Below are 27,938 nucleotides of genomic sequence, written 5' to 3'. Positions count from 1 at the left end.
AGCTCCCTTACCCCTCCCATTTCTGAAGAACGGTCCCGACCCGAAAAATCAACTTTCCTGCTCCTTCGCTGCCTGGCCTGCTGTGTTCCTCCATCTCCACGCTGTGTCATCCCAAGCCCCGCCTTTTGGGCTGCAGGCCCCGCCCCACCTCCGGCCACCAGCGCCCCGCCCCGTAGGCCAGGCCCCGCCCCCCCCCGCCCCGAAGGCCAGGCCCCGCCCCGCCCCGCCCCGAAGGCCAGGCCCCGCCCCGCCCCGCCCCGAAGGCCAGGCCCCGCCCCCCGAACGCCGCCGGCTCCCAGCCGCTTGGATTCAGTCAGTTCGGGTCGCTGTGTGTAGGTCCGTCATGGTCTTGTGGGACACGGTGGAGGTTTTGCAGTGATACTGGGCGTTGGCCAGTTCTCTGCTGGTGACAGGTGAGATGCTGAGGTTTTATTCCATATCAAGTCGGGGCCGGTGGAGCTGCGCTCGCCCGATCGAAAGCTCCTCGGCTCAGAGGCAGTCGCTGTTCAACGAACTTTCTGGAAACGGTGGGCAAAATTTTGGCGTTTGAACGCGAAATGTTTGTGGGAGAGGCGAGCGGTGTGGAGCTGGCGGCAAGGTCTCGATATTGAATTATATGTACTTTAACGGGGTCGAGGAGTGGGGGGGTGTTTGTAGGGGAGGAGTGGGGAATTAGGGATGTGGGTGTGGGGAGTGTTTGGAGTAGAGGGTGTGGGGAGGGGACAGAGGGGTTGGGGATGAGTGGGGCACGTGGATGACATGGGGATGTGTGTGGAATATGGGGGGGGGGGGGGGCAGATATGTGGGTTGGGGTGTGATGATAGAAGATGATTAGGAGTTGCACCCCATATTTACCAGTGCCTGAGTAGAGAGTGAGTGGAAGATGATGAGAACTAAGTTACTTTATTTCATAAGAACATAAGAACTAGGAGCTGGAGTGGGCCTTCTGACCCATCGAGCTTGCTCTACCATTCAATAAGATCATGGCTGATCTTTTCATGGACTCAGCTCTACTTAACCTGCCCACTCATCATAACCCTTAATTTGTTCACTGTTCAAAAATCTGTCTTTGCCTTAAAAACATTCAATGAGGTAGCCTCAACTGATTCACTGGCAGGGATTTCCATAGATTTGCAACCCTTTTGGTGAAGAAGTTCCTCCTCAACTCAGTCCTAAATCTGCTATCCCTTAATTTTGAGGCTATGTCCCATGGCTCTATTCTTCAAATATTAAAGCCACAAAACAGGTTGTCACTGACAAGAGGAAACCAAAGAAACTGTTGTTGTGTACCACTATAACTTGGTGATGTTGAAAATAAGATGAATTTGAAATTGGATTCACGTAACATAGTTAGACCATAAGACCATGATATAGGGATCAGAATAATGCCATTTGGCTCATTGATTCTGCTCTGCCATTTGATCATGGCTGATATGTTTCTCAGTTCCATTTCATAGTAATCAAGAACACTCCAGCATTAGGATCAAGATTTGACCAATTAAAGCAACTTTTCTTTGTTGCATACAGTAGTTTAATCTAGAACCTTGCCATAAGTTACTTTATTGTTGGTGTGTACTCCTGGTTTATGGGTTTAGCAAAAATTGGGCAATTTGTTTCCTGGTTCAACTTATTTTAAACAGAAAACAGTTTTTCTGCCAAGCATGTTTAACCAGCCTGACTTCTTATTGCCTAAATATATGTTTTGGAATGAGTTTGACTAGTTTGTTGTCATTTGAAAAATGTGTAATGGATCTGGAATGTGCCCTGCAACACTCTGTTACCCCTGCAGTTTGCAGATCTGTTGTACATTTTTCAAATTTGATTTTATTTATTTATTGTCGCACGTATCTTCTTACAAAATGTAGTTGTATAATGTGACCATCATAAAACACAGAAAAATACAAAAACAAGAAAAGAAGTGTATAACTTTACAATCCATCTTAAGTACTTTGTTATGGGCCTGGTGGCCAGGCATGAGTCTGCTTCGCTAAACAGCTGCAGCATAGCCTCCTTATTTTTAAACTACATCCATCTAGCAATGAAGGACAATATTCCATTTGCCTTCTTACCTGTTGCACCGGCACACCAACTTTTTGTGATTCATGTACAAGGACACACAGGTCCCTTTGCACAGCAGCATGCTGCAATTTTTCCTTACATTTACCGACATTGTACTCCATCTGCTAGGCCCTTGCCCATTCAGTTAACCTATCTATATCCCTCTGCAGATTTTGTGTCCTCTGCTACATATAAATGTAGTGATTTAAAGTAGTATATTTCATCTTACAAGGTACAGTTTTTATTCTGTTGAGAAAGACTCTTGGGAACCTAACTCTAGGTTTAACATTGATTCCTGTAAGACCTTAAGACTTTTGGAGTAGTGTGTGCAATTCTGGTCACCCTGCTATATGTTGTGAATGTTGTGAAACTTGAAAGGGTTCAGAAAAGATTTACAAGGATGTTGCCAGGTTTGGAGGGTTTAAGTTACAGGGAGAGCCTGAATAGGCTAGGGCTATTTTCCCTGGAGTGTCAGAGGCTGAGGGGTGACCTTTTATAAAATTGAGGGGCATGGATAGGGTAAATAGACAAGGTCTTTTCTCTGGGGTGGGGGATCAAAAACAAGATGGCATAGGTTTATGGTGGGAGGGGAACAATTTAAAAAGTACCTAAGGGGTGGCTTTTTCATGCAGAGGGTGTAATATGGAATGAGCTGCCAGAGGAAGTGGTGGAGGCTGGTGTAATTACAATATTTAAAAGGCATCTGGATGTGTATATGAATAGGAAGGTTTTAGAGGGATATGGGCCAAATGCTGGCAAATGGGACTAGATTTATCTAGGATATCTGGTTGGCATGGACATGTTGGACTAATGGATCTGTTTCTGTGCTGTACATCTCCATGATTCTATGACCTGAAAATTGCAGGTTTAAGTGAAACAACTTTAAGTAAGGACTTCCTGTATGTTTCACCCCTGAAGCTATGGATAGTGATGGGAGAAGCTTCTTTTCGTCGCATGGCTGACCAGAACCTCGCTTGCTCTTGCTACCTTCCATTTTGTATAGTTGGAAGGTTTTACAAGTTGATGTTCAACCTATTTGTCCACATTATGAATGCATCTTCTTTAGCCATCAAGTTCTGAAGTGGATTTAATCCTGGCTGCAGCTCAGGGGCATGAAGAACTGTGGCACAAAAACCTTATATGTAGGGTTAAACGACATTAAAGAAAACAAGGCACTTTTTGGAGGAAGAGCAAAGAGGTTTTCTGATGTCTTAGCCCAAGTTCTTCCTGCAACAGTACAAAAAACCTGAATTTTCCCTTGTTATTTACGAAATTCTCTTGTCCACAATAATTGACTTGAGGTGTTTTGTTAATGTGATGAGGCATTAAATGTATCAAGATTTGCTCATAAAGATATCTTTATAAAGACGAAGAGTAATTCCCCCGGTCACTAATTCTCATGGATCATGTTTGTTTCATTTGGAAGATTTCGCACTGGCATTCATTTGTTGATACCACCAAAAAAAAAGTTTCATGAGATTCTCTGTGACTGTGGGGCTGGTTTTGTGTTGACGCTGGTTGTATTGTCAATGCAGCCTCAGTTCCGAATCAAGGTCTAGTCCGAGTCAACAAAAGTTGCTAGAGGAAGTGTCTCGTTCTGCAATGCTGTACAGTCAGCTGGGGTTTAACTCTGCAATTGCGGTCCTTTGCTACTTTGAGCTATAAGCTTTAATTTTAATTCAAATGATTAAAAGACATATAGCAGCCTGTCATTACTTTTGTAAGTGCTTCTTTTGATTTGTAACAAGGTTATTACAATTTTTAAAGATGTTCCAGCTAAGTGAACTTTCTTATTAAGGTAGTGACAATAAAAGCAGTGTTGCAAGGTCATTGTACCTGTGGCTATATTGGCCATGTTTGCCTTTGTTAACAGACCGTTGTGATAGGATTTAATCAACAATATTTTAAACACTTTTAATACTGAATTAAAAACTGAATGCTACAGAAATTGCAAACGTATAATGCTGGAAACCCCTAGCAGGACTGAAAGCATCACTGGAGCAAACAAGGTAGCTTAAAATTGCAGCTTGGAATTTTCATTAGAACTCGTCATCCTGAAATAATTCTTTCCATGGAGATAGCCTGATCTGTTCAGTGTTCCAATTTATGGATGTATCTAATAGATTAATATAATGTAACGTCTAGCGTGTTAGTGCAATCTTGCAGTTTTTGTGTTAATTTGCTTCTCATTTTCACCCCATGCTACTGGTTAGCAACCATTGAGAAAAAGAAACAATGTGTAAGTCCTCTATATAAAGGATCCCCCTGCTTTCCAGGATGTGTCTCACCTCATGCTTTATTCTGCACCCTTCAACCACTAAAACTGGCCTGTTTCTTTGTAAAGGCAAAGATGCCATAGTCTTACCAGACCATAGGCTTGCTCTGGCATTAGAATGAGGTGACTGACGGTGGCTTAACCTGAGGGCCACCACATTTGTAACTTTAGCTAGCGTGGGAATTGACATCAAGCTGTTGGTATCACTCTGCGTCACAAAGCCGTCCAGCCAACAGAGTTAATGAATCCCCCTTATCTACCTCTTGAAGAAATAACGGTCATTTCATGTGGCCGCTGAGATATTGTACTAATTGCTAGACTCTGTCTGCATGGAGTCCCTGTCTGCTTATGCACAATGGCATATTAATATGAATACCTGAAATGTATCTTTTTTTCTCCTAGAGACTTGCTGTTAAATGAGACAATAAACTTTAGCAATATACCTTGAGTGTTTAAATTCCTGGTGGCGATCTATTCTTGTTTATCAATCCCGGTTTGCAAGTTTTTCTTTCTGTCCTTTTAAAGTGTTATTGTTTGTCTTTAAATTCACAAAACCATTCAAATTACTCTTTTTTTTTGGTTTTAATTAAGATTTAAATTTTCCTGGGATTTTATTTATCTACTGATTCATGCCCTAATTTTGGGGATGACATTCTTTTGCATCAATTGACCCCTGTTTTAGCTGTAAATATTTTGTGATGCTTGTAGATAATTGAGTTTATTAATTATTGACCTCTTGTGTTACCTCAGTTCTTTTCTGACTGCATCAGTTAGATTCTAAAACTAGTTGAGCTACTATGGTGTTGTTCTTGGGCAAAAAGATGAAAAATCTGTGTCTCGTTCAGGATAAGCCTTTAAAATCTACATACTTGTCACTCATTCTGTCACTATTCTGGTTCTGCACTTTCCAGTTTGTTGGGTGGGGTGGAGAATGGGAATAAAATGCACTCCCTTCTCCTCCTCCTCCTCCTCCTCTTCTTCCTCCTCCTCCCCTCCCATCCTCTTCCCAAACTCAGTGTTTCTACCTCTGTCTTCAGTTCATTTGTTTTGTATTTTTTGTTTTCTTTGCTGTAACAGTCTCATTAAGTAAATTTCCTATTCCTGTTCCTAAGCCTAGCCTTCTTCAATCTCCGTAAACAGAAGTAGTATCCAGGCAAATACGCTAGCAAACGGTAGCAAAGGATTAAATCTAGAGGACCGGACTAATCATCTGGAGAGGCACATTCAAATTTCATGATTGTGGCTGGGAAATTTAAATTGTTAATTAAACCAGTCTAAAATTAACAGGTAGGAGACTGCCAAAGATCTTGCTCAGAGAGGTAACCCTACTCTTTACTATAATGTTTTATTTTGTGTGTGGCTACTTGTTGCTTTTATGTCAATCTGTATGACAATTAATATTTGATTATCTGAGACTGAAAGTGCATTTCTGGTTTGCCGTGAAGCCTGCATGCCATGTTGCTCCATCTTGACAATGGTACAGGAAAACCGCAACCTGTTTTGATCTTGAGCAGTCCCAAAGTGCTTTGCAACCAATGGAGTCATTTCAATATTAGTGACTGTGTAACCATACGATTGTTGTAAAAATCCACCTGGTTCATTGATGTCCTTGAGAAAAGAAAGTCTGCCATGTTTATCTGAACTGACTTCTATGGACTTCAAGTTCAAAGTAATGTGGATGACTCTTTATTGATCTCTCAGCTTTTTGCAAAACAGCGTTCTGTCTGTTCTCCTCTTTGTGCTGTTGTGGCACCCCCGTACCCTTGTATTGTTGCTCTGCCCTCGTGCTCTCTTGTTTTACCTGCATGAGAACCTTCTGTCACGCACCATTTCTGGAAGATCTGCAGTGCAGCAGGTAACTTTACAGTCTCTAAAACCTGCTTTTTAAATGGGGGATACTATGGAGGTTGGTGTGTATGAATCTGAAGAAAGGTCACAAGACTCAAAACATTAATTTTGTTTTCTCTCCACAGATGCAGCCAGACCTGCCAACAATTTTTGTATCTCCAGAATCCACACTTCTTTGTTATATATGCATTGACTCCTTGTGTAGTTGAATGGATAAATATTCTTATCTCTTCTTTAGCCAATTTCATACATGACAGTCACAATTACCCTTTCTCCTGTTGTTTTAATGATTCTACAGGAATTGGGCTAATTTTTGTAAGACGATGGTGTTCTGGTGGGGTTTGTAAGAGTAAAGCACAACTGGATGGAAAAACAGTGATCGTTACTGGCGCTAATGTTGGGATTGGAAAGGAGACTGCCAAAGATCTTGCTCAGAGAGGTAACCCTGCTCTTTACTATAATGTTTTATTTTGTGTGTGGCTACTTGTTGCTTTTATGTCACTCTGTATGACAATTAATATTTGATTATCTGAGACTGAAAGTGCATTTCTGGTTTGCCGTGAAGCCTGCATGCCCTGCTGCTCCATCTTGACAATGGTACAAGAAAACCATAACCTGTTTTGATCTTGAGCAGTCCCAAAGTGCTTTGCAATGAATGGAGTCATTGTCAGCGCTGTTGCAATGTGAGATGTACATGTTGGAATGTACTGAACTTTGATTTCTGGGACACTGCCTTATTACTTACTTGAAGGTAAAAGTTGGCAGAATTGGCAGAGTGAGAGTATAAAATTATCTCAATAGTTCCATCAAATAACCAATATAAGGGCTAAATGTTCACTTCATTCGCTGTTTTGCTGTAAGTTGTCTTACTTAATGAAGAGAATTCTAACAGCCTCCCTTTCTGGTTGCAGGGGCACGTGTAATATTAGCTTGCCGTGATTTGGAAAAGGCCAGTAAGGCAGCTGATGAGATCCGAAAAGAAAGTGGGAACAGAAATGTCCTGGTGCAGAAACTGGATTTGTCGTCACTTCGGTCTGTGCGTTCCTTTACAAACAAAATTGTAGAAACTGAAACACGCCTGGACATCCTCATCGATAATGCAGGTAAGAGCAGTTTACGGCACTAGATAAAGAAAAATAATTTTATTCATAGCAAATCTTTTAATTTTCAGATCTTTCAAAATGCTTTTCAGCCAATTAGTTACTTTTGAAGCATATCTTTTCGTTGGCGTGCGTATGTTTGAATTAATATAAATTATATAATTTTTAATGTGGGAGCATTGTCCTAACTAAAATTCTTGAAATAACCTCAAGCCATTTAGTTCAGATTCAAATTTGACACAGATGCACCCATCATGCAAGTCAAGGCACTGCGTTAATGAATATTAGCAAACTTTTATGAACATTTTGAATTAAGAGCAGAATTAGGCTATTCAGCCCCTCTTGCCTGCTCTGCCATTTACTAAGATCATGGCTGATCAGATTGTGGCCTCAAATCAGTGTTCCTGTCTACTCACAATACCCTTTTGGAGTGTGGTGAAACAAAACATTTGCACTCCTCTAACAACTTAGGGCTATTTAAGTACTTGTAAAACATACAAGTTGTCATGAACAGAGGACAGATTCATTTCCCTCTTGAAGCCAGATATCCAGAACCCAGTTTGTAGACAGCAAATCTTTACTTTGTTGAGGCAAGATTCCTTCAGTTTTCATGCTGACAGGGGTCTTTGCCCTGGAAATTAGGCTTTCTTAGATTCATCTATATTCCAGCCCTGAAGTAGGAATATGCCCTGACTTTCTACATGATAAAAGAAGTATTCAACATTGTGGCTCCTGGAACTTTATTTTTAATACCCACTTTGGGATTAACCCACCCTAACTAACAGTTATTGTTGAAATCTAATTTGTTAATAATGTAGTAATAGTTAATTTCGTTCGATTTGTTAGTGTGCATGCATTGCCTTAAACATGAAACAGTGCAGTGATCTGGAGTGTTCACTTTTTCTTCAAAATTAATAGGCCACCACTCTCTAGTGTAATGACCATATCTTTACATTTTCTTTATTTCTGGATTGTGGAAAGTACTGGTCTATCAAGGACACTATGGAATGAGAATGGCAGCAATTTTACAAGTTATGTTTAAAGAAGCTGTTTGCAGCATTCAAAGCAAATGGAGGCAACAGGTACATAAGAAGCAATGGGCAGAATCCAATAGGGACCTGAACAACGTGGACTATGGCAAGAAGTCAGTGAGGCCTGTCTCAACTTTGGGAGCAACTTGCTGCATCTTTTAAGCCCCAGGCATTGAAATGTGATTCTCACTTGGAAGTGGTGATTTGTTTATTATGGGGAATTATTGCTTGTTAACAACTCTATAAACTTCACATCTTGCCTCATTAATATGTAGCTTCTAGGCCTACCATCTGTTGCGAGCAAACTAGATGCTGAAAGTTCTAACATTGCTAGCCAGAGTGCATACCTGATGACTTTGGCTTGGTGCTGGCTGTGAAAAGCCTCCGTATTGCCTAAGCAACAGCAATGCAGGGCATGATCTATGGGCATCAGCCTCGTGTAGCTCTCGTCCATGGACATTGGCATCTGATATTTGCCAACCCCTCAGGATCGTTGTGGCACCTATCCGATCTCAGGAGTAGGATGCATAGAAATCCCAGAGTTGCATTACACTGCACACCAGCAGCTAGTATTGAAAGGCTGCTGCAAGGACGCACTGTATGCAAGGACGGGCGCATATCTCTCAGGATAAGGCTGGTTGTTTGCTGTCATAGTGCTTGCTGACTTAGCACCAGCCTTCATGCTCACAGCATCCCTACCCTTTTTTTTTTGCCTTGCCTTGCTGCACTTACTAGCACGGTTAACACAACCAGGCAAATTGTCTTGCTGCATGACAACTATTTCAATTTTGCATCTGCACCACGCACCAACAGCTTACACAGCAAAAACACTGCATGTCTGGCAAGGAAACAGCTATGCCTCAGTCTTAGGGGACTAATTTTCACCAAGGTCCATGAAGCACTCATCAGTCAGGGGATCCCACCACAATGTCGAGATCAGTCTGTGATACCAGTCCAGGGGATTTACTATGGTCAGGCATGTGGTTGGAGTGTACTTGGTCAGGGGTCTGTCCTCTGCCATTGGGGAGTGGATGACACACGGTTCTGTGGTTCCATTGTGTTCAGCCTGGGGACTAGGGCCAACATGGCCGGGAATATGCAAGGCAGCATTCGGGGGCTCAGCATTTCTCATCAGTTGTTTTGGTTAGTTAGCTAATGGGGTGGGCCACAATCATTCTGCCTGGACTAGGTGGACTGCTGCTGTGTGAAAGGGCTTTGAGAACCTAATTGCAAGAACTGGGGGTTGCAGGCTGGGGGATAGTTGGGGGGAGAGGGTAAATGCGGTAAAGCATAGATGAGTGATGTAATATTGGGGGGGACCGGCAGTGTGACGACGACATTTGACATGGTCCCCTCATGTTGGGTGGGAACCTGCGGAGGTGTAAAGCCTGTGGGGTTTGTAAGAAAAGCCTTCAAGATTGGGATCTGGGTGTTTAGGGCCTCACTGGCAGAGGCTGGAAATCACTTCCTGAAGAGCGTTCATTCCAGCCTTCCATTGTACTGGAAATCAAAACTGTGCACTGTGGGGGAAAAAAATGATTGTGACTGCCTGGAGTAGGTGTAGCAAGTGTCTTCTCCGAGGGAGAGGGTTACAAAACCCGCTAGTATGAGGCCCATTAGAAGGTAAGAATATTACACCTAGACCTATACACTGTTTGGAAGGCAAACGTGTGGGTTCTCTAATCCCTAATGCATTGGTTCCATGTGTGCTGTACATCTTCCTGCTCCACCTGTTTCTGACCACTTTGTAACCAATGGTTAGAAATGGTGTTTAATGAAGAACACTGACAGTGGGGTTAATATGGGAGTTGCATTGGAATGGTGAAGCGTTGGCAGGATATGGAATTATTTCAGGATCCCTGCTGAAGTGCTTCTGATTTTTCTTTTCCTCCTGGTTAATAGGATTCCCCTCTCCTAGTGGCTGAGGTGATGACATAGTGGTAATGTTACTGTACTATTGCCTTTACAATTGCCAGGATTTCATAATTGGTGATAAAAAGTGATGACGTTTGCTGCCGAATTGTATGAAAACTGTCTACGAAGATCTAAATTTGTGTAGTGTGTATTTCTCCTTTTCTTTTCTAATCTCCCTTGCTCTCTAATCTTTCCCTGACCACCTGTCCTGTTCCACCTGATCCTTCCCACCTTTCCAATAGCATAACACCCCATAACTTTTCCATCCCTCTCATAGAATCATCTTGGATTTGAATTGTCAGTTCTTTCGCTGCTCGTAGTTGCTGCCAGACCTGCTGAGTTTTTCCAGAATTTTCTGTTTATGTTTCAGATCTCCAGTGTCCAGAGTATTTTGCTTGTTTTCACTTTTCCTGATGCTGGTTTAAATCTGACATCATGTCAGATGATCTCCAGCCATCTAGCCAGTTATGTCAGCAAGCCAATCACAAACATTTTCCAAGACAGTGAAATGTGCTGATATTTTTTTTTGCTTTAAAATGTTTATGTAGAATTATATAATGTAAAAATTTGATTATTAAAGCTATATTAGCTTTGCAGAGCCAGAGGGTTTATCAAAAGAAGTTATGAATGTATTCCACCATTTGAAAACCCAATTTTAGCTCATTAACTGATAGTTTTGCTGTCATTACTCCAGGCCAACATAAAGTTACATACAGCCTGGTCCCACAAGAACAAAATGACAAAAGTGGCCAGCTAATCAGTTTTAAAGATATTTGTGGAACTTTGCATACTAGACAATACACCAGGACTGCAATATTCTTCCAATAGCAGCAAGAGATCTTTACATCTTCCTGAGAGGATAAACCAAGCCTTAGTTTTGCATTGTATCTGGTCAGTACAACACGTGTTCTGTTAGGATTTTATGGTCATTCAAATCCTTTTTATCAAGAACCTACAGCTCATACTTTCTTTAAAGTACAGTATTGACAGCTTTTTTTTAAACTTGATTTGAAATAATCCTCTACAGATGGGAAAGTACAGGCTAAAACTGAAGTGCATTTTGCTTTACTGCTGCTGGTTTTTTCATTTTGCGAGTCTGCTATCTGGTGCACAGAATGTCTTGTTCTCACATGATGTTTTTATTTGTGTCTCCAGGTATCATGAGGTGCCAAAGTGGAAGACTGAGGATGGGTTTGAGATGCAGTTTGGAGTTAATCATTTGAGTCATTTTCTCCTAACGAACTTCCTGCTGGACCTGCTCAAGAAGTCTGCACCGAGTTACTGTGTCCAGTTTAGCCCACATCCGTGGTACATTTACTGCTTACTTGCAATGGTGTGGTGTTTTGTGAAACCCTATAGACTAGGAACATTCCAGTCATCTCCCCACGCGCCCCCCTCCAAAAATCATACTGAGTAGCTGATTTTGGGGATAGAAGTCAGATCTTTGAAGCTGGAGTTTCAGTAAGATGGGGAAAGCAAGAGGTGGGGAGTGAGTAATTAGCTAGGCTCTGCATCAGTTAACCAACAAGCCTGATTAACAGTGGCAGGCTGGATTTAGCTCGGCTGCAATGGTACCTTGGTTTGAACAACTTGTGTGCTAACAGTTACTGTTAAATTCTACTGTAATTCATTGCCACTTTGGCTACATAAAAGTTATAACTGTGGGGTCTTAATCTAACAAAGCCAGGAAGGACAGAAAGATGAAAATGCATGAAGGCAAACAGCAAGGACAGAGATCTCTCAAAATATACATCTCCAAATCAAGGCCAGAGATAGAAATCACTGAGGCCCAGTGCAGGTCCTGACCCAGGCGTTTGGGCCCAGACCCAAAGACATCTTGCCTCCGGAGCTTCTGTCTCTAATTACTACTCTCGTATCCTCCCCCTCCACCATCAACTTCCTCCCCACCGCCAAAAAATGCAGGGAGTGCAGTGAGCTAGCTAAATTAACACTTTGTAAAATCGAATAGCTGAGAAATTGAAATAATCTACAAGCCGTTGATGCATTCTCACTAAATGCACAGGTTTCCGAATGCAATAAATGAAGGAACCTATCACCTTATTCACGTCTTAAGTCAACATTGCAAATTCCTTATTCTTGTGTACTGCACTAAAAATTTAAAAAATAACCACTGCACCACTGGAAGCCCTGAACACTGCTCAACATAAACTCCTTCACACCCTGTAAGGCCAAAAGCTGGGGCTGTTTTGATAGAAATGTAGATATTAGGAGTAGGAGTAACCCATTCAGCTCTTTGAGCATGGTCTGCCATTCACTATGATAATCCAGTTCAGTCATCTGTTCCTGCTTTTTTCCTGTATCCTTTGATCCCTTCAGCTCCAATTTCTAAATCCAACTCCTTCCTGAAATCATACAATGTTTTGGCCTTGCCTACTTGCTGTGAAAGTGAATTCCACAGGCTTACCACTCTCTGGATGAAGAAATTTCTCTTCATCTCAGTCTTAAATTGTTTATTCTGTGTCTTAGGCCGTGGCTCTTGGTTCTCCCACCGTCAAGAACATCCTACGTCTGCCATGTCTAGTCCAGTTAGAATTTTAGAGCTCTCCATCAGATTCCCCCTCATTCTTCTAAACTCCTCCAGTGTATATAATCTGAACCAATTCATCCTCTGCTGATACGTCAGTCCTGCCATCCCAGTAATTAGTCTGGTAAACCTTTGCTTCACACCCTTGGCTACAAAAACAACCATCCTCTGATAAGGAGACCAAAACTGCACACGTTATTTCAGGTGTGGTCTCACCAGGGCTCTATTTATTGGAGCAAGTCATTCCTGCTCCTGTACTCAAATCCTCTCGCAATGAAGCCCAACATACCATTTGCAACTTGCACTCCCTGCTGCACATGTATGATTACCTTCAGTGACTGGCGTACAAGGGTATTCAGGTCTCATTGCACATTCCCCTGTCTCAATTTATAGGCATTCAGATAATAACCTGCACTACTTCTGTTTCTGTTACCGAAGTGGAATACCTCACATTTAGACTAATCATACTGCATCTGCCATGTATTTGCCCACTCATCCAGCTTGTTCAAACTACACTGAAGCAGGTGGCACCACCCCACCCCATGGTTTGTGCCATTTGCAAATTTTTCAATATTACATGTAATTCCCTCATCCAGATCATTAATATATATTGTGAATAGCTGGTGTCTTAGCACTTTCTTGATGAAAATTGATTTCTTTCAATACTTCCCTCTCAGTAAACCCTGTGTTCCCAACATTTCTCATATGTTACTTATGTTCTCCTTTGTGACCATAGAATCAAATCATGTAATTAGTTGGTCAGCCATTTCTTTGTTTCCCCTCCCTCCCCATTATAAATTCCCTTACTTCTGACTGTAAGGGACCTACGTTTGTCTTCAATCCCTTTCTCTTTACATATGTGGAAAGCTTTTACTCTGTTTTTATGTTCTCTGTAAGCTTATTTTGGTACTCTATTTTCCATTTAATCAATCCTTGTGTCTTCCTTTGCTGAATTCTAAACTGCTCCTGCTTCGCAGGTCTGTTTTTTTTCCTGGCCAATTTGTATATCTTGACCTTGAAACTAATACTATCTCTAATTCCTCTTGTAAGCCATGGTTTGGGCACCTTTCCCATTTTACAGTTTCACCAGACAGAAGTGTTGCAGTTGTCCCATGTGCTGTTTGAATGTTTGCCGTTGCCTTTTCACTTTCATCCCTTTAATGTTCCCAATCTATCATAAGCAACTTGTGGCTCACACCATCATAGTTTCCTCTATGTTTAGATTCAGGACCCTAGTTGCCAAATCAACTATGTTACTCCATTTTGATGAGGGATTCTATTATGGTCGCATATCCCCTCATGCAACTAGATTGTGCAATGAGAAGGGAATAGCTGACAATACCCAGAGTAGGATAGCCTGTTCTCTAATTGGTTCCTCAACATATTGATACAGAAAGTCATCCTGTATATACTTAAGGAATTCCCTTTCTGTGGTGGTATTAGTAATTTGATTTGCCCAATCTATACGCAGATTAAAGTCATAATTGTGGATGTTCCTTTATTGCTTGGAGCTCTAATTTCCTGTTTACTGCCATTCCCAAAATTACCCCTACAGTTTGGGGGTCTATTTACAACCCCACTAATGTTTCTTGCCCCTCTGTGTTTCTCAGCTCTTCGTACAGATTCCACGTCGTCAGAGTTAATATCCTTCCTCACATTTTTGGTTTAATTTCTTCTTTAATGAACAATGTAATAGCATTGATTTTCCTTTTTGTCTGTTCTTCCTAAATGCTGACATATTTGGAGCTTTAATTTCCTAAGTTATCAACTTCTACTAATTTCCTTAATCAGCATACAGTTTTTAAACTACAGTTTTTACTACAGAAGCTAACAGGTCTTATTCTGAGTTTTAAAACTCCTAGTTGCAGAACTGGTAAACTTTGGTTTAATATTCCAGATTCTTGAATTGTCCCAGTGGTTTACATGTAGTAAGTGCAATCCCACTCTCCAAGACCAGTGAAATAGAGAAAGCATGCACCTTGGCTTATTTATTTGACACCAATAGTAAGGAAGCACTAGAATCTTATCATTTTTGCACACTGCCAAATCATATTAAGATTTTGAGTCAGCATAATCTTATGAAAGCAAAATCATGCTTCACAAATGTATTAGTGTTTTTTACACAAGTAAGAAAACATTTAAGAGGCAATATGTCAGTGTGTATTTGGACTAGTTAATGGGTTGAAAATAAAACAAGAGTAATTGAGTAGTTTTTGGGTTGGCAGGCTGCAATTAGTATTTGTACTTCAAGGATCAGTGCTTTGTTCTCAGATATTTCCATTATATTAGTGACCAAGTATGATGTATCTATGTTTGTTTACAATATAAAATGAGCTGGGAAAGTAAGCTGTCTAGAGGACACCCTGGAATGAAGCTGTTTGTATGTACATTAAAGTTTACTTTATTGACCAGTTCTCTCATTCTGAAGAAGGGTCATTGGACCCAAAATATTAACTCTGCTTTCTCTCCACAGACGCTGCCAGACCTGCTGAGTTTTTCCAGCAATTTTTGATATTGTTCCCTCATTCCAAGAATTAATGAGAGGAGAAAGGGCCATATTCTCTGGAGCTTAGATGAGGTAGTGGTCTCATTCCAATATTTAATGTTGAGTGGTCTTCACAGGACAGGTGCTGAGAGTTTATTTTTCCCTGCCTTATGAATCTAGAACTAGAGGTTCGGATTGCGAGGAGGAAAGACTTCTTGGGGTGTAATTTTGAAATCCTCTGTGTCAGACAGTATTCTGATGTGACAATGTTTGGAAGCTAAAAAAGCAAGTATCAGGGTGGGAAAGTGGAATTGAGGTCCAAGATCAGCCTTAATTATATTGAATGGTGCAAGTTCAAGAGCTTACACAATCTACTTATGCACCTTCTGAGGAAGGGTCACCGGACCCAAAATGTTAACTGTTTTTTTTTCTCCACAGATGCTGCCAGACCTGCTGAGCTTTTCCAGCAATTTCTGTTTTTGTTTCTACTCCTACTCCTGTTTCTTGTGTTAATTTGACTACCTCTTGTTTCGAGACTTCTCTTGATGTGGTTATAAAATAAACGTTTGTTAGATCCCTTGCAAGTAGCTGTATTATTCCCATTATGCTCCTTGTTCTCAATTATCTCAACTTCCAGTAATGAAAAATTTGTGCTCTCTTGTGTCCTCGCGATTAAACTACAACTTTAACTAAAACCAGGAAATTAACTCCAAAGCCTACTTTAGTGTTTAATTAAAAGCTTTCAACTTCATTAGCACATGGGATTACTGATCTTGGAAGTCCAGCTTTTTAATTCTTCTTCCTGAATCCTTGAATTCTGCTTCAAGGCCTCACAACACTTCCTCCTTATGCCAATGTGGACTATGACTTCTTGGTGACTCCCTGTCCCCCAGAATGACATAGTTAACTCTGGCACCAGGGAAGTACTGTACTAGCCTGGAGTCACATTTTATGCTGCAAAAAAATGCCTGTCTGATCCCCTGGCTATGAAATCCCCTATCTATGGAATTTTAGAAGATGGTGACTAGTGCATCGGCTATATCTATAGCCATCTCCTTTCAACACTTTGGGATGGAAACTGTCAGGTGCTGATGACTTATCAGCTTTCAGCTCCATTAATTTCTCCATTTTACGAATACTAATTTCCTTCAGTTCCTGATTCTCCCTAGTCACTTGGGTCTCTAATTCTGGGAGATTTCTTGGATCATCATCAATGAAAACAGACACAAACAGGCACCCTTCCATTCTTCTTTCCTTCTTGAGTACTTCATTGTGCGCATGTGTGTAGACCCCTCAGACCTTTATGTCATGGACTTGTCTGTGACCACACTTGCTTGTGGAAATATTGCCATCATTAGCTTCCAAAATGCAATGCTGATTGGCAAGTAGGATAGACTCGAGATTCCTGCACAACCTGCCTGACTTTTTTGACTGCCTGGCCAATTCCCTCTCTGCTTGTTTGTTTCTAATCTGCAGTGTGATTGCCTCCATGTAAGTACAGTCCATGTAGTCCTCTGCCTTGTGAATGCACAACATGACCCAGCTGCTGCTCCAGTTCTAAAACCAGAGCTCAAGCTTGTGTAGCTGGTGACATTTCCTGCAGACGTTTGTCAGAGGCACATCATATCTTTGTGACTTCACATAGGATGTACACTCCATGTCCTGCTGACTTGCCATCCTAAATCTTTGAAAGTTATTTTACATTTTATTGCACTCATATTGACTTTATTTTACTTTGGTTTTACTTTATTATTTGATTTTACTTTGACTTAAATTTGCCTCCCTTTTGCTAATGTTCCTTCCTAAAATTCAAGAAACTCCTTTTTTATGAATTCTTTTTCAGTTTCAAGCTATTTTGATATACTCTGTAACGACTAACCAACTAATTAAGCTTAGTAATTTCCTATAATCTTACTGTTGAATGTTTTTCACATTCAGCCTCTCTGGTGTGTTCAGAATGAAGCCACTGTCCTCTCTGCCCACTATTTAACATGCCCCCTCACTTGATGTTTTGTTCAGACTGAAGCAATTGAAATAGTGTTCTGATCCTTTACATCCACAAGAGGGCATTCAGAACTTTGCTTTAACAGCTCATCTGAAAGCCTGCTTATTTAAAAGTGCAGCACCCCTAAAGTACGTAAGGGTATCAACCTTGATTATGCTGAAGCCAATGGAGTGGGTCTTTGAATCAAGCAAAATTGCTACCATACTAATGCACAGCGGACTCTTTGTAAGAGAGATTTCTGCAAATAGGTCGGAGTTTCCTGTAAGCTGAACAATTAGAGGTGTAGTGGACAGCGAGGAAGGTTGCCTCTGAAAACAACAGGGTCTTGATCAAATGGGCCACTAGGCCACTGAGTGGCAGATGGAGTTTAATTTGGATAAATCTGAGGTGCTGCATTTTGGAAAGGTCAATCAGGGCAGGACACATACACTTAATGGTAAAGTCCTGGGGAGTGTTGTAGAACAGAGATCTTGGAGCGCACGTTCATAGTTCCTTGAAAGTGGAATCACAGGTAGATAGGATAGTGAAGAGGGCATTTGGTATGTTTGTCTTTTATGGGTCTGTACATTGAGTATAGGAGTTGGGAGGTCGTGTTGCAGGTGTACTGGACATTGGTTTGGCCACTTTTGGAGTATTGTGTTCAATTCTTGTCTCCTATAGGAAGGACGTTGTGAAACTAGAAAGGGCTCCAAAAAGATTTACGAGGACGTTGCCTAAGTTGTAGGGTTTGAGCTTTAGGGAGAAACTGAATGGGGTGGGGCTATTTTCCCTGGAGTGTCAGAGACTGAGAGGTGACCTTATAGAGATTTATAAAATCATGAGGGGCATGAAAAGGTTAAATAGGCAAGGTCTTTTCTCAAGGGTGGGGGAGTCCAAAAGTAGAAGGCATAGGTTTAAGGTGGGAGGGGTAAGATATAAAAGGGACCTAAGGAGCAACTTTTTCACAGAGAGGATGATGCATGTATGGAATGAGCTGCCAGAGGAAGTGGTGGAGGCTTTTTGATTTACATCATTTATAAGGCATCTACATGCTTACATGAATAGGAAGGGTTTAGAGGGATATGGGCCAAATGATGGCAAATGGGACTAGATTTATGTAGGATATCTGGTTGACATGGACAAGTCGGACCATAGGGTCTGTTTCTGCGCTGTATATCACTGACTGTATGACCTAATTCATTCATTGTTTCCTAGGGCCTGTCCCTAAAATAGATTTTAACTCTGACCAGGTGAACTCATTTGGTTTTTTCTTTCTGTCTATCCTTTTGAGGTGATACTTGTCCTGGTAAGATAAGTATACTTCAATCAATGCTGTCTATTTAACCTACTGTCTTGGCCATTACGGCCTAGAACTGTTATTGCAAGACTGTTAATCCAGAATTTGGCTTAGGACTCAGGTTCAAATCCAGCTATGGCAAATGGTAGGATTTGAGTTCAGTTAAAAGAAAGTAGAGTTAAGAATCTACTGATGACCATGAAACTATTTTTGACTGTTGGAAACACATCTGGTTGACTAATGCCCTTCAAGGAAGGAAATCTACCATCCTCATCTTGTCTGGCCTACATGTGACTCCAGACCCACAGCAGTGTGGATGACTCTCAATGGCCCACTGAAATGGCCTGGCAAACCACTCAGTTGGCCTAATTACTATTAAATCTCAAGGAAATGAGACTGGACAGCCTATCTAGCATCGACCTAGGCACTGGAAAAGACAACAACAACAGAAACAGTCCTGTTGACTGTGCGAGGTCCTCCTCACTAACATCTGGGGTCTAGTGCCAAAACTGGGAGTGCTGTCTCTTAGACTAGTCAAGCAATAGCCGGACATAGATTACAGACAATTATTCTATATATATGACTATGACCATCACTATTCTACCACCAGGACAGACCCAGCAGAGATGGTGGTACAGGGGTATATAGTGGGGAAGGAATTGCCCTGGAAGTCATCAACATTGACTCCGGATTCCATGACCTATCATGGGTTCAGGTCAAATGTGGGCAAGGAAATCTCCACTTGGTTACCACGTACCGTCCTCCCTCAGCTGATGAATCTGTACTCCTCCATATTGAACAGTATTTGGAGAAAGCATGGAGGGTGGTAAGAACGCAAAATGTACTCTGGGTGGGGGCTTTAAATGTTCATCACCAAGAGTGGCTCAGCAGTAGCACTACGGATTGAGCTTGTCAGGGCAAAAGGACATAGCTGCTGGACTGGGTCTGTAGCAGCTGGTGACAGAACCAACAAGAGGGGAAAAGTGTACTTGACCTCTGCCGAGTTATCTATCCATGACAGTATTGGTAAGAGTGACCACTGCACAGTCTTTGTGGAGATGAAGTTATGCCTTCACATTGAGAATCACCCCCATCACTATGCTAAATGGGACAGAATTCGGATAGATTCATGAGGTGCTGTGGGCCATCAAAAGCAGCGGAATTGTACACAATCTGCAATCAAGCCAGGGTATCAACCCTGGTTCAATGGAGAGTGCAAGAGGACATGCCTGGAGCAGCACCAGGCATACCTAAAAATGAGGTATCGACCTGCTGAAGCTTCCAAACAGGACTACTTGCATGCCAGACTGCATAAGCAGCAAGTGATAGAGCTAAACAAGCCCATAACCAATAGATCAGATCTAAGTTCTGCAATCCTTCCACATCCACAAGTATCCCCATCCTCAATGATGAAAGAGCCCAGCACATCTGTGCAGAAGATAAGACTGGAGCATTTGGAGCAATCTTCAACCAAAAGTGCCAGTGGATGATCCATCTCAGCCTCCTCCAGTGTCCCTGAATTACGGAATGACAGTTTGCAGCCATTTTGATTCAGTCCGCATGATTTCAAGAAACAGTTGGAGACACTGGATACTGCAAAGACTACGGGCCCTGAAAACATTCAAGCAGTACTACTGAAGACATGCTCCAGAACTTGTGGCTTCCCTTGCCAAGCTCTTCTGGTGCATTTACAACACTGGCATCTATCTGATAATGTGGAAGATTGCCCAGGTATATCCTATGCATAAAAAAGGACAAATTCAACCCAGTGAATTACTACCCCTTGAGTCTATTCTTGATCATCAGCAAAGTGATGGAAGGTGTCATCAGTAGTGCTATCAGGCAGCAGGTGCTCAGCAATAACCTGCCTAGTGATGCCCAGTTTGAGTTCTGCCAGGACTACTCAGCTCTTGACTTCATTACAATCTTGGTTCAAACATAGACAAGAGCTTAATTTCAGAGGGGAGATGAGAGTGACAGCCCTTGACATCACAGCTGCAATTAGGGGGAGAAAAAGTGTGGCATCAAGGAGCCTTAACAAAACTGGAATGAATGGGTATCGGGGGTAAACTCTCCTCTGATTGGATTCGTACCTGTCACCTAGGAAGATGTTTGTGGTTATTGGGGATTGGTAATCTCTGCAGGAGTTCCTCACAATGGTGTCCTGGGCCCAATAATCTTCAGCTGCTTCATCAATGATCTTCCCTCCATCGTAAGGTCAGAAGTGGGGATGTTTGCTGATGATTGTGCACTGTCCAGCACCATTTGCGACTCCTCAGATACTGAAGCAGTCAGTGTTCAAAATACAAAATCTGGATGATATCCAGGCTTGGGCTGACAAGTGGCAAGTAACACTCACACCACACAAATGCCTGGCTATGACCATCACTGCCTTGACATTTGATGGTGTTACTATCACTGAATCACCCACTATCAACATCCTGGGGCTTACAACTAGTCTCGTCATATAAACACAGTGGCTATGAAAGTAGGTCAGAGGCTAGGAATACTGCAGTGAATAACTACCGTCCTGACTCCCCAAATCATATCCAGATCTACAAGGCTTATGTCAGGAATGTGATGGAATACTCCCCACTTGCTTGGATGGGTGCAGCTCCAACAACACTCAAACTTAACACCATCTAGGACAAAGCACTTCATTGGCAACATGTCCACAAACATCCATTCCCTCCACCAGTGATGCTCAGTAACAGCAGTGCAGAAGTTCATCAAAGATCCTCAGACAGCACATTTGAAACCCATGACCACTTCCATGTAGAAGGGCAGGGGCAGTAGAAATGTGTGAACACAACCATCTGCAAGTTCCTCTCCAAACCACTCACCTTGGTGACTTGGAAATAGATTGTCATTCCTTCGGTGTGGCCAGGTCAAAATCCTGGCATTCCTTCCCAAAGGAACTGGTGGACTGCAGGGTTTCAAGAAGGCAACTCACCACCACCTTCTCAAGGGCAACTAGGGAACGGGCAATTAATGCTGGCCCAGCGAGCAGTGCCCACATCCCATGAATGAATAAAAAAATCTAGTAATAACTACATTTTGAGAAAGAGCAATCCATATTTTTTACCCAGTGAGTTTTGTTTCTTTGTGGTCTCTAGTTTGCAAGTTTTCATTTTAGCAAATGTAAAATATTGTAGACCTAACCATCTTCAGCTGCTTCATCAATGACCTTCTCTGCATCATAAGGTGAGAAGTGGGGAAATTTGTTGATGATTGCACAACATTCAGCACCATTTATGTTTACTTGGATACTGGAGGGGGTCCATGTCCAAATGCAGAAAGACCTGGTATCCAGGTTTGGGCTAACAAGTGGCAAGTACTGTTTGCATCACACAAATGTCAGGCAATGACAATCCCTGGTAGGAGAGAATCTAACAATTTCCTTGACATTCAGTGGCATTACCATCACTAAATCTTTCACTGTCAGTATTCTGATGGTTACCATTGACCAGAAACTGAACTGGATTAACCATATTAATGGCTACAAGGGCTGTTCAGTAGCTAGGAGTCCTGCAATGAGTAACTCACCTTCTGACTACCTAAAGCCTGTCTAGCATCTATGAGACATAAGTCAGGAGTGCGATGAAAACTCCCCACTTTCTGGATGAGTGCACTTCCAACAACATTCAACCCACTCCATTGACTTGAGCATAATTCAAAGCATTCAAAAATTTGACACCATCCAGGACAAAGCCTGATTGATTGATGCTGTATCCACAAACATTCACTCCTTCCACCACTGACGCTCTGTGGCAGCAGTGTTTAATATCTGTGAGATGTACTGTAAAAATTCACCAAAGTTTCTTACGACACCACCTTCCTAAACCAAAACAATTACAGTCTAGAAAGACAGGGAAACAGATATATGGGAACTCCACTACCTGCAAGTTTCCCTTCAAGCCATTCAACATCCAGACATAAAAGAGTATTGCCATTCCTTCAGTCATACTTGGTCAAAATCCTGGATCTCCTTCTCAAATGATATTGTGGTTTTATCTACACCAAATAGACTGCAGCAGTTCAAGAAAGCAGCTCACGGCCACGTTCTCCACTGCAGCTAGGGATGGGCAATAAATGCTGGCCCAGCCAGCGAAGGCCATTAATGTGAATTAATAAAAATGCTTCAGTTTTGAAAGCAAAGTCTGTTCATTTCCTTTCATGTGCTGCATTAAAAGAAACAAAGGAACATGATTTGTTTCCAAATAATCTGGAAAAGGATCAGAAAGAATTTCACCTGAATCACTTATACTCAAAGATAACAATTGCTTCTTATTTATCTACAAAATGTGATTTGATCAATAATCTGAAGTTAATGCATGGGTTACCGATTCCTTTTTCATAAATACAGGGAAAATTAATTTTGATTACATTAATTTGGAAAATTGTTATGATCCTGCTGTTAGTTATGAACAGAGCAAGCTGGCCAATGTCCTGTTCACCAGGGAACTTGCAAAGAAATTAAAAGGTGAGTGTTGTAGAAAGATACCAGCATTGTCAGGGAAATTTGAACTGGCTGGGGGTCCTCTTCCTATAACTGAGACTAGTGAGGGGTGATCTGATAAATGTGTTTATAATTATATTGTATGACTATATGACCTAGAGAATGCTTAGACTACACATTTGTTATCACGGAACCACTGAAGTGAATTGCATTGATTTTATAAGAGCCAAGCTAGTAAACATATGGAAGGAGGTAGATGAAAAAAGGTGAGTGGAGGTTCATGTAGAGTATAGACGGATCAGCTAAATCAAATGACCTGTGTATGCGTTAAGTACTTTAATAACAGTACTATGTATTATGTTCAGAAAGATAATTAAACTATTTATGATGCCTGAAGCCAGGGGTAGTGCTGATAATTGTTGGGACAAAACTTCCAGTTATTTAGTTAACTTAAGTTATTGGCCTTTAGGATCCTAACTAAGTATTTGTGGGTTTCTTCTTTATCCTTGCCTTTTTGAAGTTGAAGGATGTCTACTCGTGTGAAATGTATTTAAATTCTGTGCTTCCAAGTCAACAATATCTTTTGTTTGGATGCATAAAAAAATGTTTATACTGAGTATTGACTTGCATTGTTTAAGCCCAAACTCTGAAAAGTGCTTCAAGCATTTCCACTTTATGCACTGACATTGATGGATGCCAAATTATTGGCAAGTTTTATAGATCTGTTTGTTCTGATCGGAATCCTAATTCTCAGGGGACCAATCCTTAGCAAACTGGTTTTGAACATATATCCTAAATTTCACATTTTTGCCTTCATGATTGTCTGTCTTTATTTCAGGCACTGGAGTTACTGCCAATTGTCTCCATCCGGGAGTAATAAAGACTGAATTGTTATGTCACATGTACCCTACTCTGTCAATATGGTCAAAGATTCTCCTGGTACCTCTATCCATTCTCACGTTTAAGAGTGTATGGCAGGGAGCTCAGACAAACATCTATTGTGCAGTTTCTGAGGAACTGGACGATGTTAGTGGCCTGTACTTCAGGTGAGGTTGCATTCTTTATCTTGTATCATGTAGCTTACTTCTTGAAACAGTTGAAAGTGCCTGATTTAAAATTTTAGTTCCCTCGATGTTCCTGCCAAGATTCCTGTGATGGTGAACATAACGACTTTCAGGTAAAGCAGGTAATAAAGAAATAGTTACCGACCTGTTGCGCTCTGGCTTTTCATAATCTTGGACCATTTATCCAGTGGTGTCAGCTTAGGGGTAGCGGATAGTATTCTTATCTCCAAGACAGTAGGTCATGGGCTCAAGTCCTCTTCCTGAGACTTAAATCTAAAATCTAAGCTAAGAATTAAGTGTGCTCCTGAGGGAATGTTTCTTTTGGATAATGTTAAAGCAAGGGCCTATTTGCTCTCTCAGGTGGAGGTAGAGATCTTAGTGCACTATTTTGAGAAGAGCAATGATCCTCAATAATATCTTTGCCAAATATTTACTTATCAGTCAACATCACTGAAAAAGATGATAGGACCATTATCAACTTGCTGATTATGGGATCTTGCTGCGTACGTTCTGAGTACAGTCAAACATTATGACAGTGACTATCTTTTCTCATTGTCTATATTGCACAGACATTTTAAGGATGTGAAACTGCTTCATAAATGCAAATGTATTTTTTTTATACTTGCTGCTGTATTGCAATTTAACAGTGTATCACATTGCTTTGAAATGTTGTATCAAGGAACATGAATGTGTATACAGCCCTCCTCCAAAAAAAATGAAATCAATAAGAATCATGCAATTGTACACTGATGTTACAACACTGTGACTATTGTACATGAACATTGTCACCACATGGTCATGTGACTGCTATACACAGATATTCATTGTTTTCATCTGAAACTCTTACTATTGATGCCTATAGGTGCTTAGGAACTGTGTGAGTATCTTCACCCTGTAACCTTTGTAATCCCAAGGAGCCAACGATTTTTTGAGCCAGTCAGCTGGCTGTGTACATTTTGGAATCTTTTCCATCAGTTTGTACCAATAGTGGTGTTGAAACTTTGAATAATTTGCAACTTCACTAATGTAAAGTTCTGCAGAAAATAATGAATCTGTGCTTCCTGAGTGGGTTGTGGGGGTGGGGAGCTTTGGCGTGTGCAATGTCATGGAAGGAAAATGCGATGAAAGAAGAAGTGTTCTGACCTTATGGAAGACTAAAAGGTTGATGGCTGTGATAAAAGATCTGTTCTGTTCTGTTCACACATTCATATCATCAGGAATGGGAAAGCCAAAAGCCAAAAGATTAAAAAGAAATTATGTATATTGGGGTCAGTTTTTGACTGTGGCATGTTAGGAGACAGTTTTGCAAATGGCCCTTTACACCATTGCACAAAGCCAACACCTCCTGTATTGTCACCCAGTGGACCATCTGCAGTTAATACTGCATGCTAGACTAATTCCAACTTATTCATTTTGACAGTGATTGTGCTGTTAAAGCAGTTGCCCCTCAAGGCAGAGATGATGAGCCTGCAAAGAGACTTTGGGAACTCAGCGAAAAGATGGTGGGTCTAGAATCTGAAGGACAACGACTTCATGTTCCTGAATCCTGAGATGTTAATCCATTTGTCTTTATTCTACATTCCTGATTGAAACTTCTTATATACAGGGTGTGTGGTGGTGTTTCGGAGTATCTTAATATGCAATATTATCAGTTCTGAGAGAAAATTATTGTCACCGTTTTAGGATGTTCTGGCCTGTGGTTTGTGCAGATTTTGAAGTTTAGACAGGGTCAATTAAATCATAGTATCTTTCAAGACAATAAAATTCAGTAAATTTCAAGATGTTGCATAACTGTTACTGATTTCAAATGTGCAGTTTGTAGGGAGAGGAAATGCAAAGATCATTCTATCACAGGCACGGTCACTGGCTTTTAATTCAGATGGAAAGATCAATGTCATTCCAACATACAATTTCAAAAGTTACATAAAAACTCATGAGTAAAATGGAATGACTTATTTGATGAATACAATGGCCTGGATATTGGGAAGCAAGACATGACTGTAGTGTATGAAAATTATATAATGTGTCCAGTGAAATATTTTACTGTTATTCCAACCTTGTAACATTCTAATTGTAATTATGGATGCAAGAATTTATAATGGAAACTTGACACACTGCAAGTACACCTTCCCATTTGGCAGGAGCATATGATCCCAGTGTGCTAGTTAAAATATTTATAAATCTGAATATGAGAATGCAAACAGAATAATAATAGCATAGGATTCTGTAAAATGAGAACTGTAATACATCTGTACTTCCTCATCCAAAATATTGCACACCCTCTAGCCCCACCTCACAATTGCATCCCAGGTTAGGTAGGTAATGCACTCACTCTTTGGTCAGGAGGTCATTGGTTTCAGCCCCACTCCAGAAGATACTTCATTTAATGTAGGCTGATACTCCACTGCTGTGCGAGTGCTACATAGAATTCTAGCCCACATAAATCCCTCAAACACCACAGATGATCATCCAATAGGTAAAAAGGCCATTCATTCCAATGCTGTTTTGTGAGACCTTAACAGGCATGTAGTTGTGACTACACCTCAAGCTCCAATTGATGTCTACTCCTCAATCAAATTTCTTGAAAACTGATCATCTAGTCCATTGCTGATTGTCGGAAAAATCCATGTGACTCACTAATGTCCTTCAGGGAAAGGAAAGCTGCCATTCTCACCTGGGCTGGCCTACATGTGACTCCAAACCCACAGCAAAATGGTTGATGCTTAACTGCCCTCTGGGCAATTAAGGATGGGCAATGAGTGCTGGCCTAGCCAGCGATACCCACGTCCTTTGAATGAATAAAAAAAATTACTTGTTTGCTATTTGTGGAACCAAGGTGTATGAAAATTGGATGCTGTATTTTTCTGCATTCTAACAATAACCATACTTCAAAAATACTACAGACAATGTGTTTTGGGATAGTGTGTTTGTGAAAAGTGATATACAAATGCAAATGTTTTTTCTTGCTTTATTCAGAAACTGCACTAGTTATTTTTAGTACAATTCTGCAGAAGATTAAACTAGTATTTGGAGGTGAGAAAAGAACTCAACATTCTTATCTGAAAAATAGGAAACATTCCTCTTGCTAGACCTCTAGTACTAGAGTAAACAATGGTCTGAGTAACTGAGTTTACAAATCTCAGGCCCATTCTGCAGCAATGCATAATTATCTGCTAAGCCTAAATCCGCTAATGTGGGCTGTTTAAAAAAAATTGCATGTGGGAAATTGGGTTCACACATTCTTAGGCTTGTCTCTGTTGGATTGCCAATTGACACACCATTTTCAAATTGAAAGGAATTTGCTTCACTACAGTGTGAAGGAGGCATTTAACCTGTGATCCAAAACTTGCTGAAGCATTTTTCAGATCTTGCATTTTCAAAAATAAAGTTGATTCATTTTTCCGATTTCATGAAGTAAGTCTGATTAGAACTGGAATTTCTGTCTTTAATCTTAGTCTCGTTAATACATGGGTCACCATAAATCTCTAAACAAGAATAAAATATGTCTTTGATCATTGTGAGTGACAGTCTGTACCTGTTGATTGATGGAAAGTTTGTAGAGTTTAAAAATGTCACATTCTGTCCTCTGCAATGTATACTCATAGCCCTGCATTAACATATGAATTTTGTACACAAAGCCTTTAAAATATATTATGCACTGTAGTGAATTTGACTTTTTAAAAATTGTACAGTGAGTGTTGAGACTGAAGAATCTGCTTGTAAAGTTTATAAAGCATACTAGGTATTCACTCAGAGGTGGGAGCCACATTCTGCATCATTCTTCCTCTGTCACTGTCCACTGTAACTGTTTTTATCTCTCCCTTGTATCAGACTTGTATCTCTGTACTTACGAGCCCTCCCCATTCGTTCGGTGCATT

General features: G+C 41.0%; 1 protein-coding gene across 1 annotated transcript; it reads left to right on the top strand.

Moving 5' to 3' along the window:
- The first annotated feature begins 418 nt into the window (after positions 1-418).
- On the top strand, positions 419-26,760 carry si:ch211-107o10.3 (uncharacterized protein LOC407663 homolog). The gene is given in 9 exon segments (XM_048615765.1): positions 419-527; positions 6,480-6,620; positions 7,093-7,284; positions 11,382-11,393; positions 11,396-11,501; positions 11,503-11,534; positions 22,904-23,020; positions 23,835-24,042; positions 25,481-26,760. Coding segments are annotated over 9 exon segments (1,047 nt in total). The 3' UTR covers positions 25,611-26,760.
- Positions 26,761-27,938: the final 1,178 nt, after the last annotated feature.

This window comes from Rhincodon typus, chromosome 33, assembly GCF_021869965.1.
Source record: "Rhincodon typus isolate 14 chromosome 33, sRhiTyp1.1, whole genome shotgun sequence".
Classification (NCBI taxonomy): Eukaryota; Metazoa; Chordata; class Chondrichthyes; order Orectolobiformes; family Rhincodontidae; genus Rhincodon; species Rhincodon typus.
The sequence above is the reverse complement of the archived record's forward strand: the minus strand, read 5'-3'. Positions and strand labels throughout refer to the sequence as shown.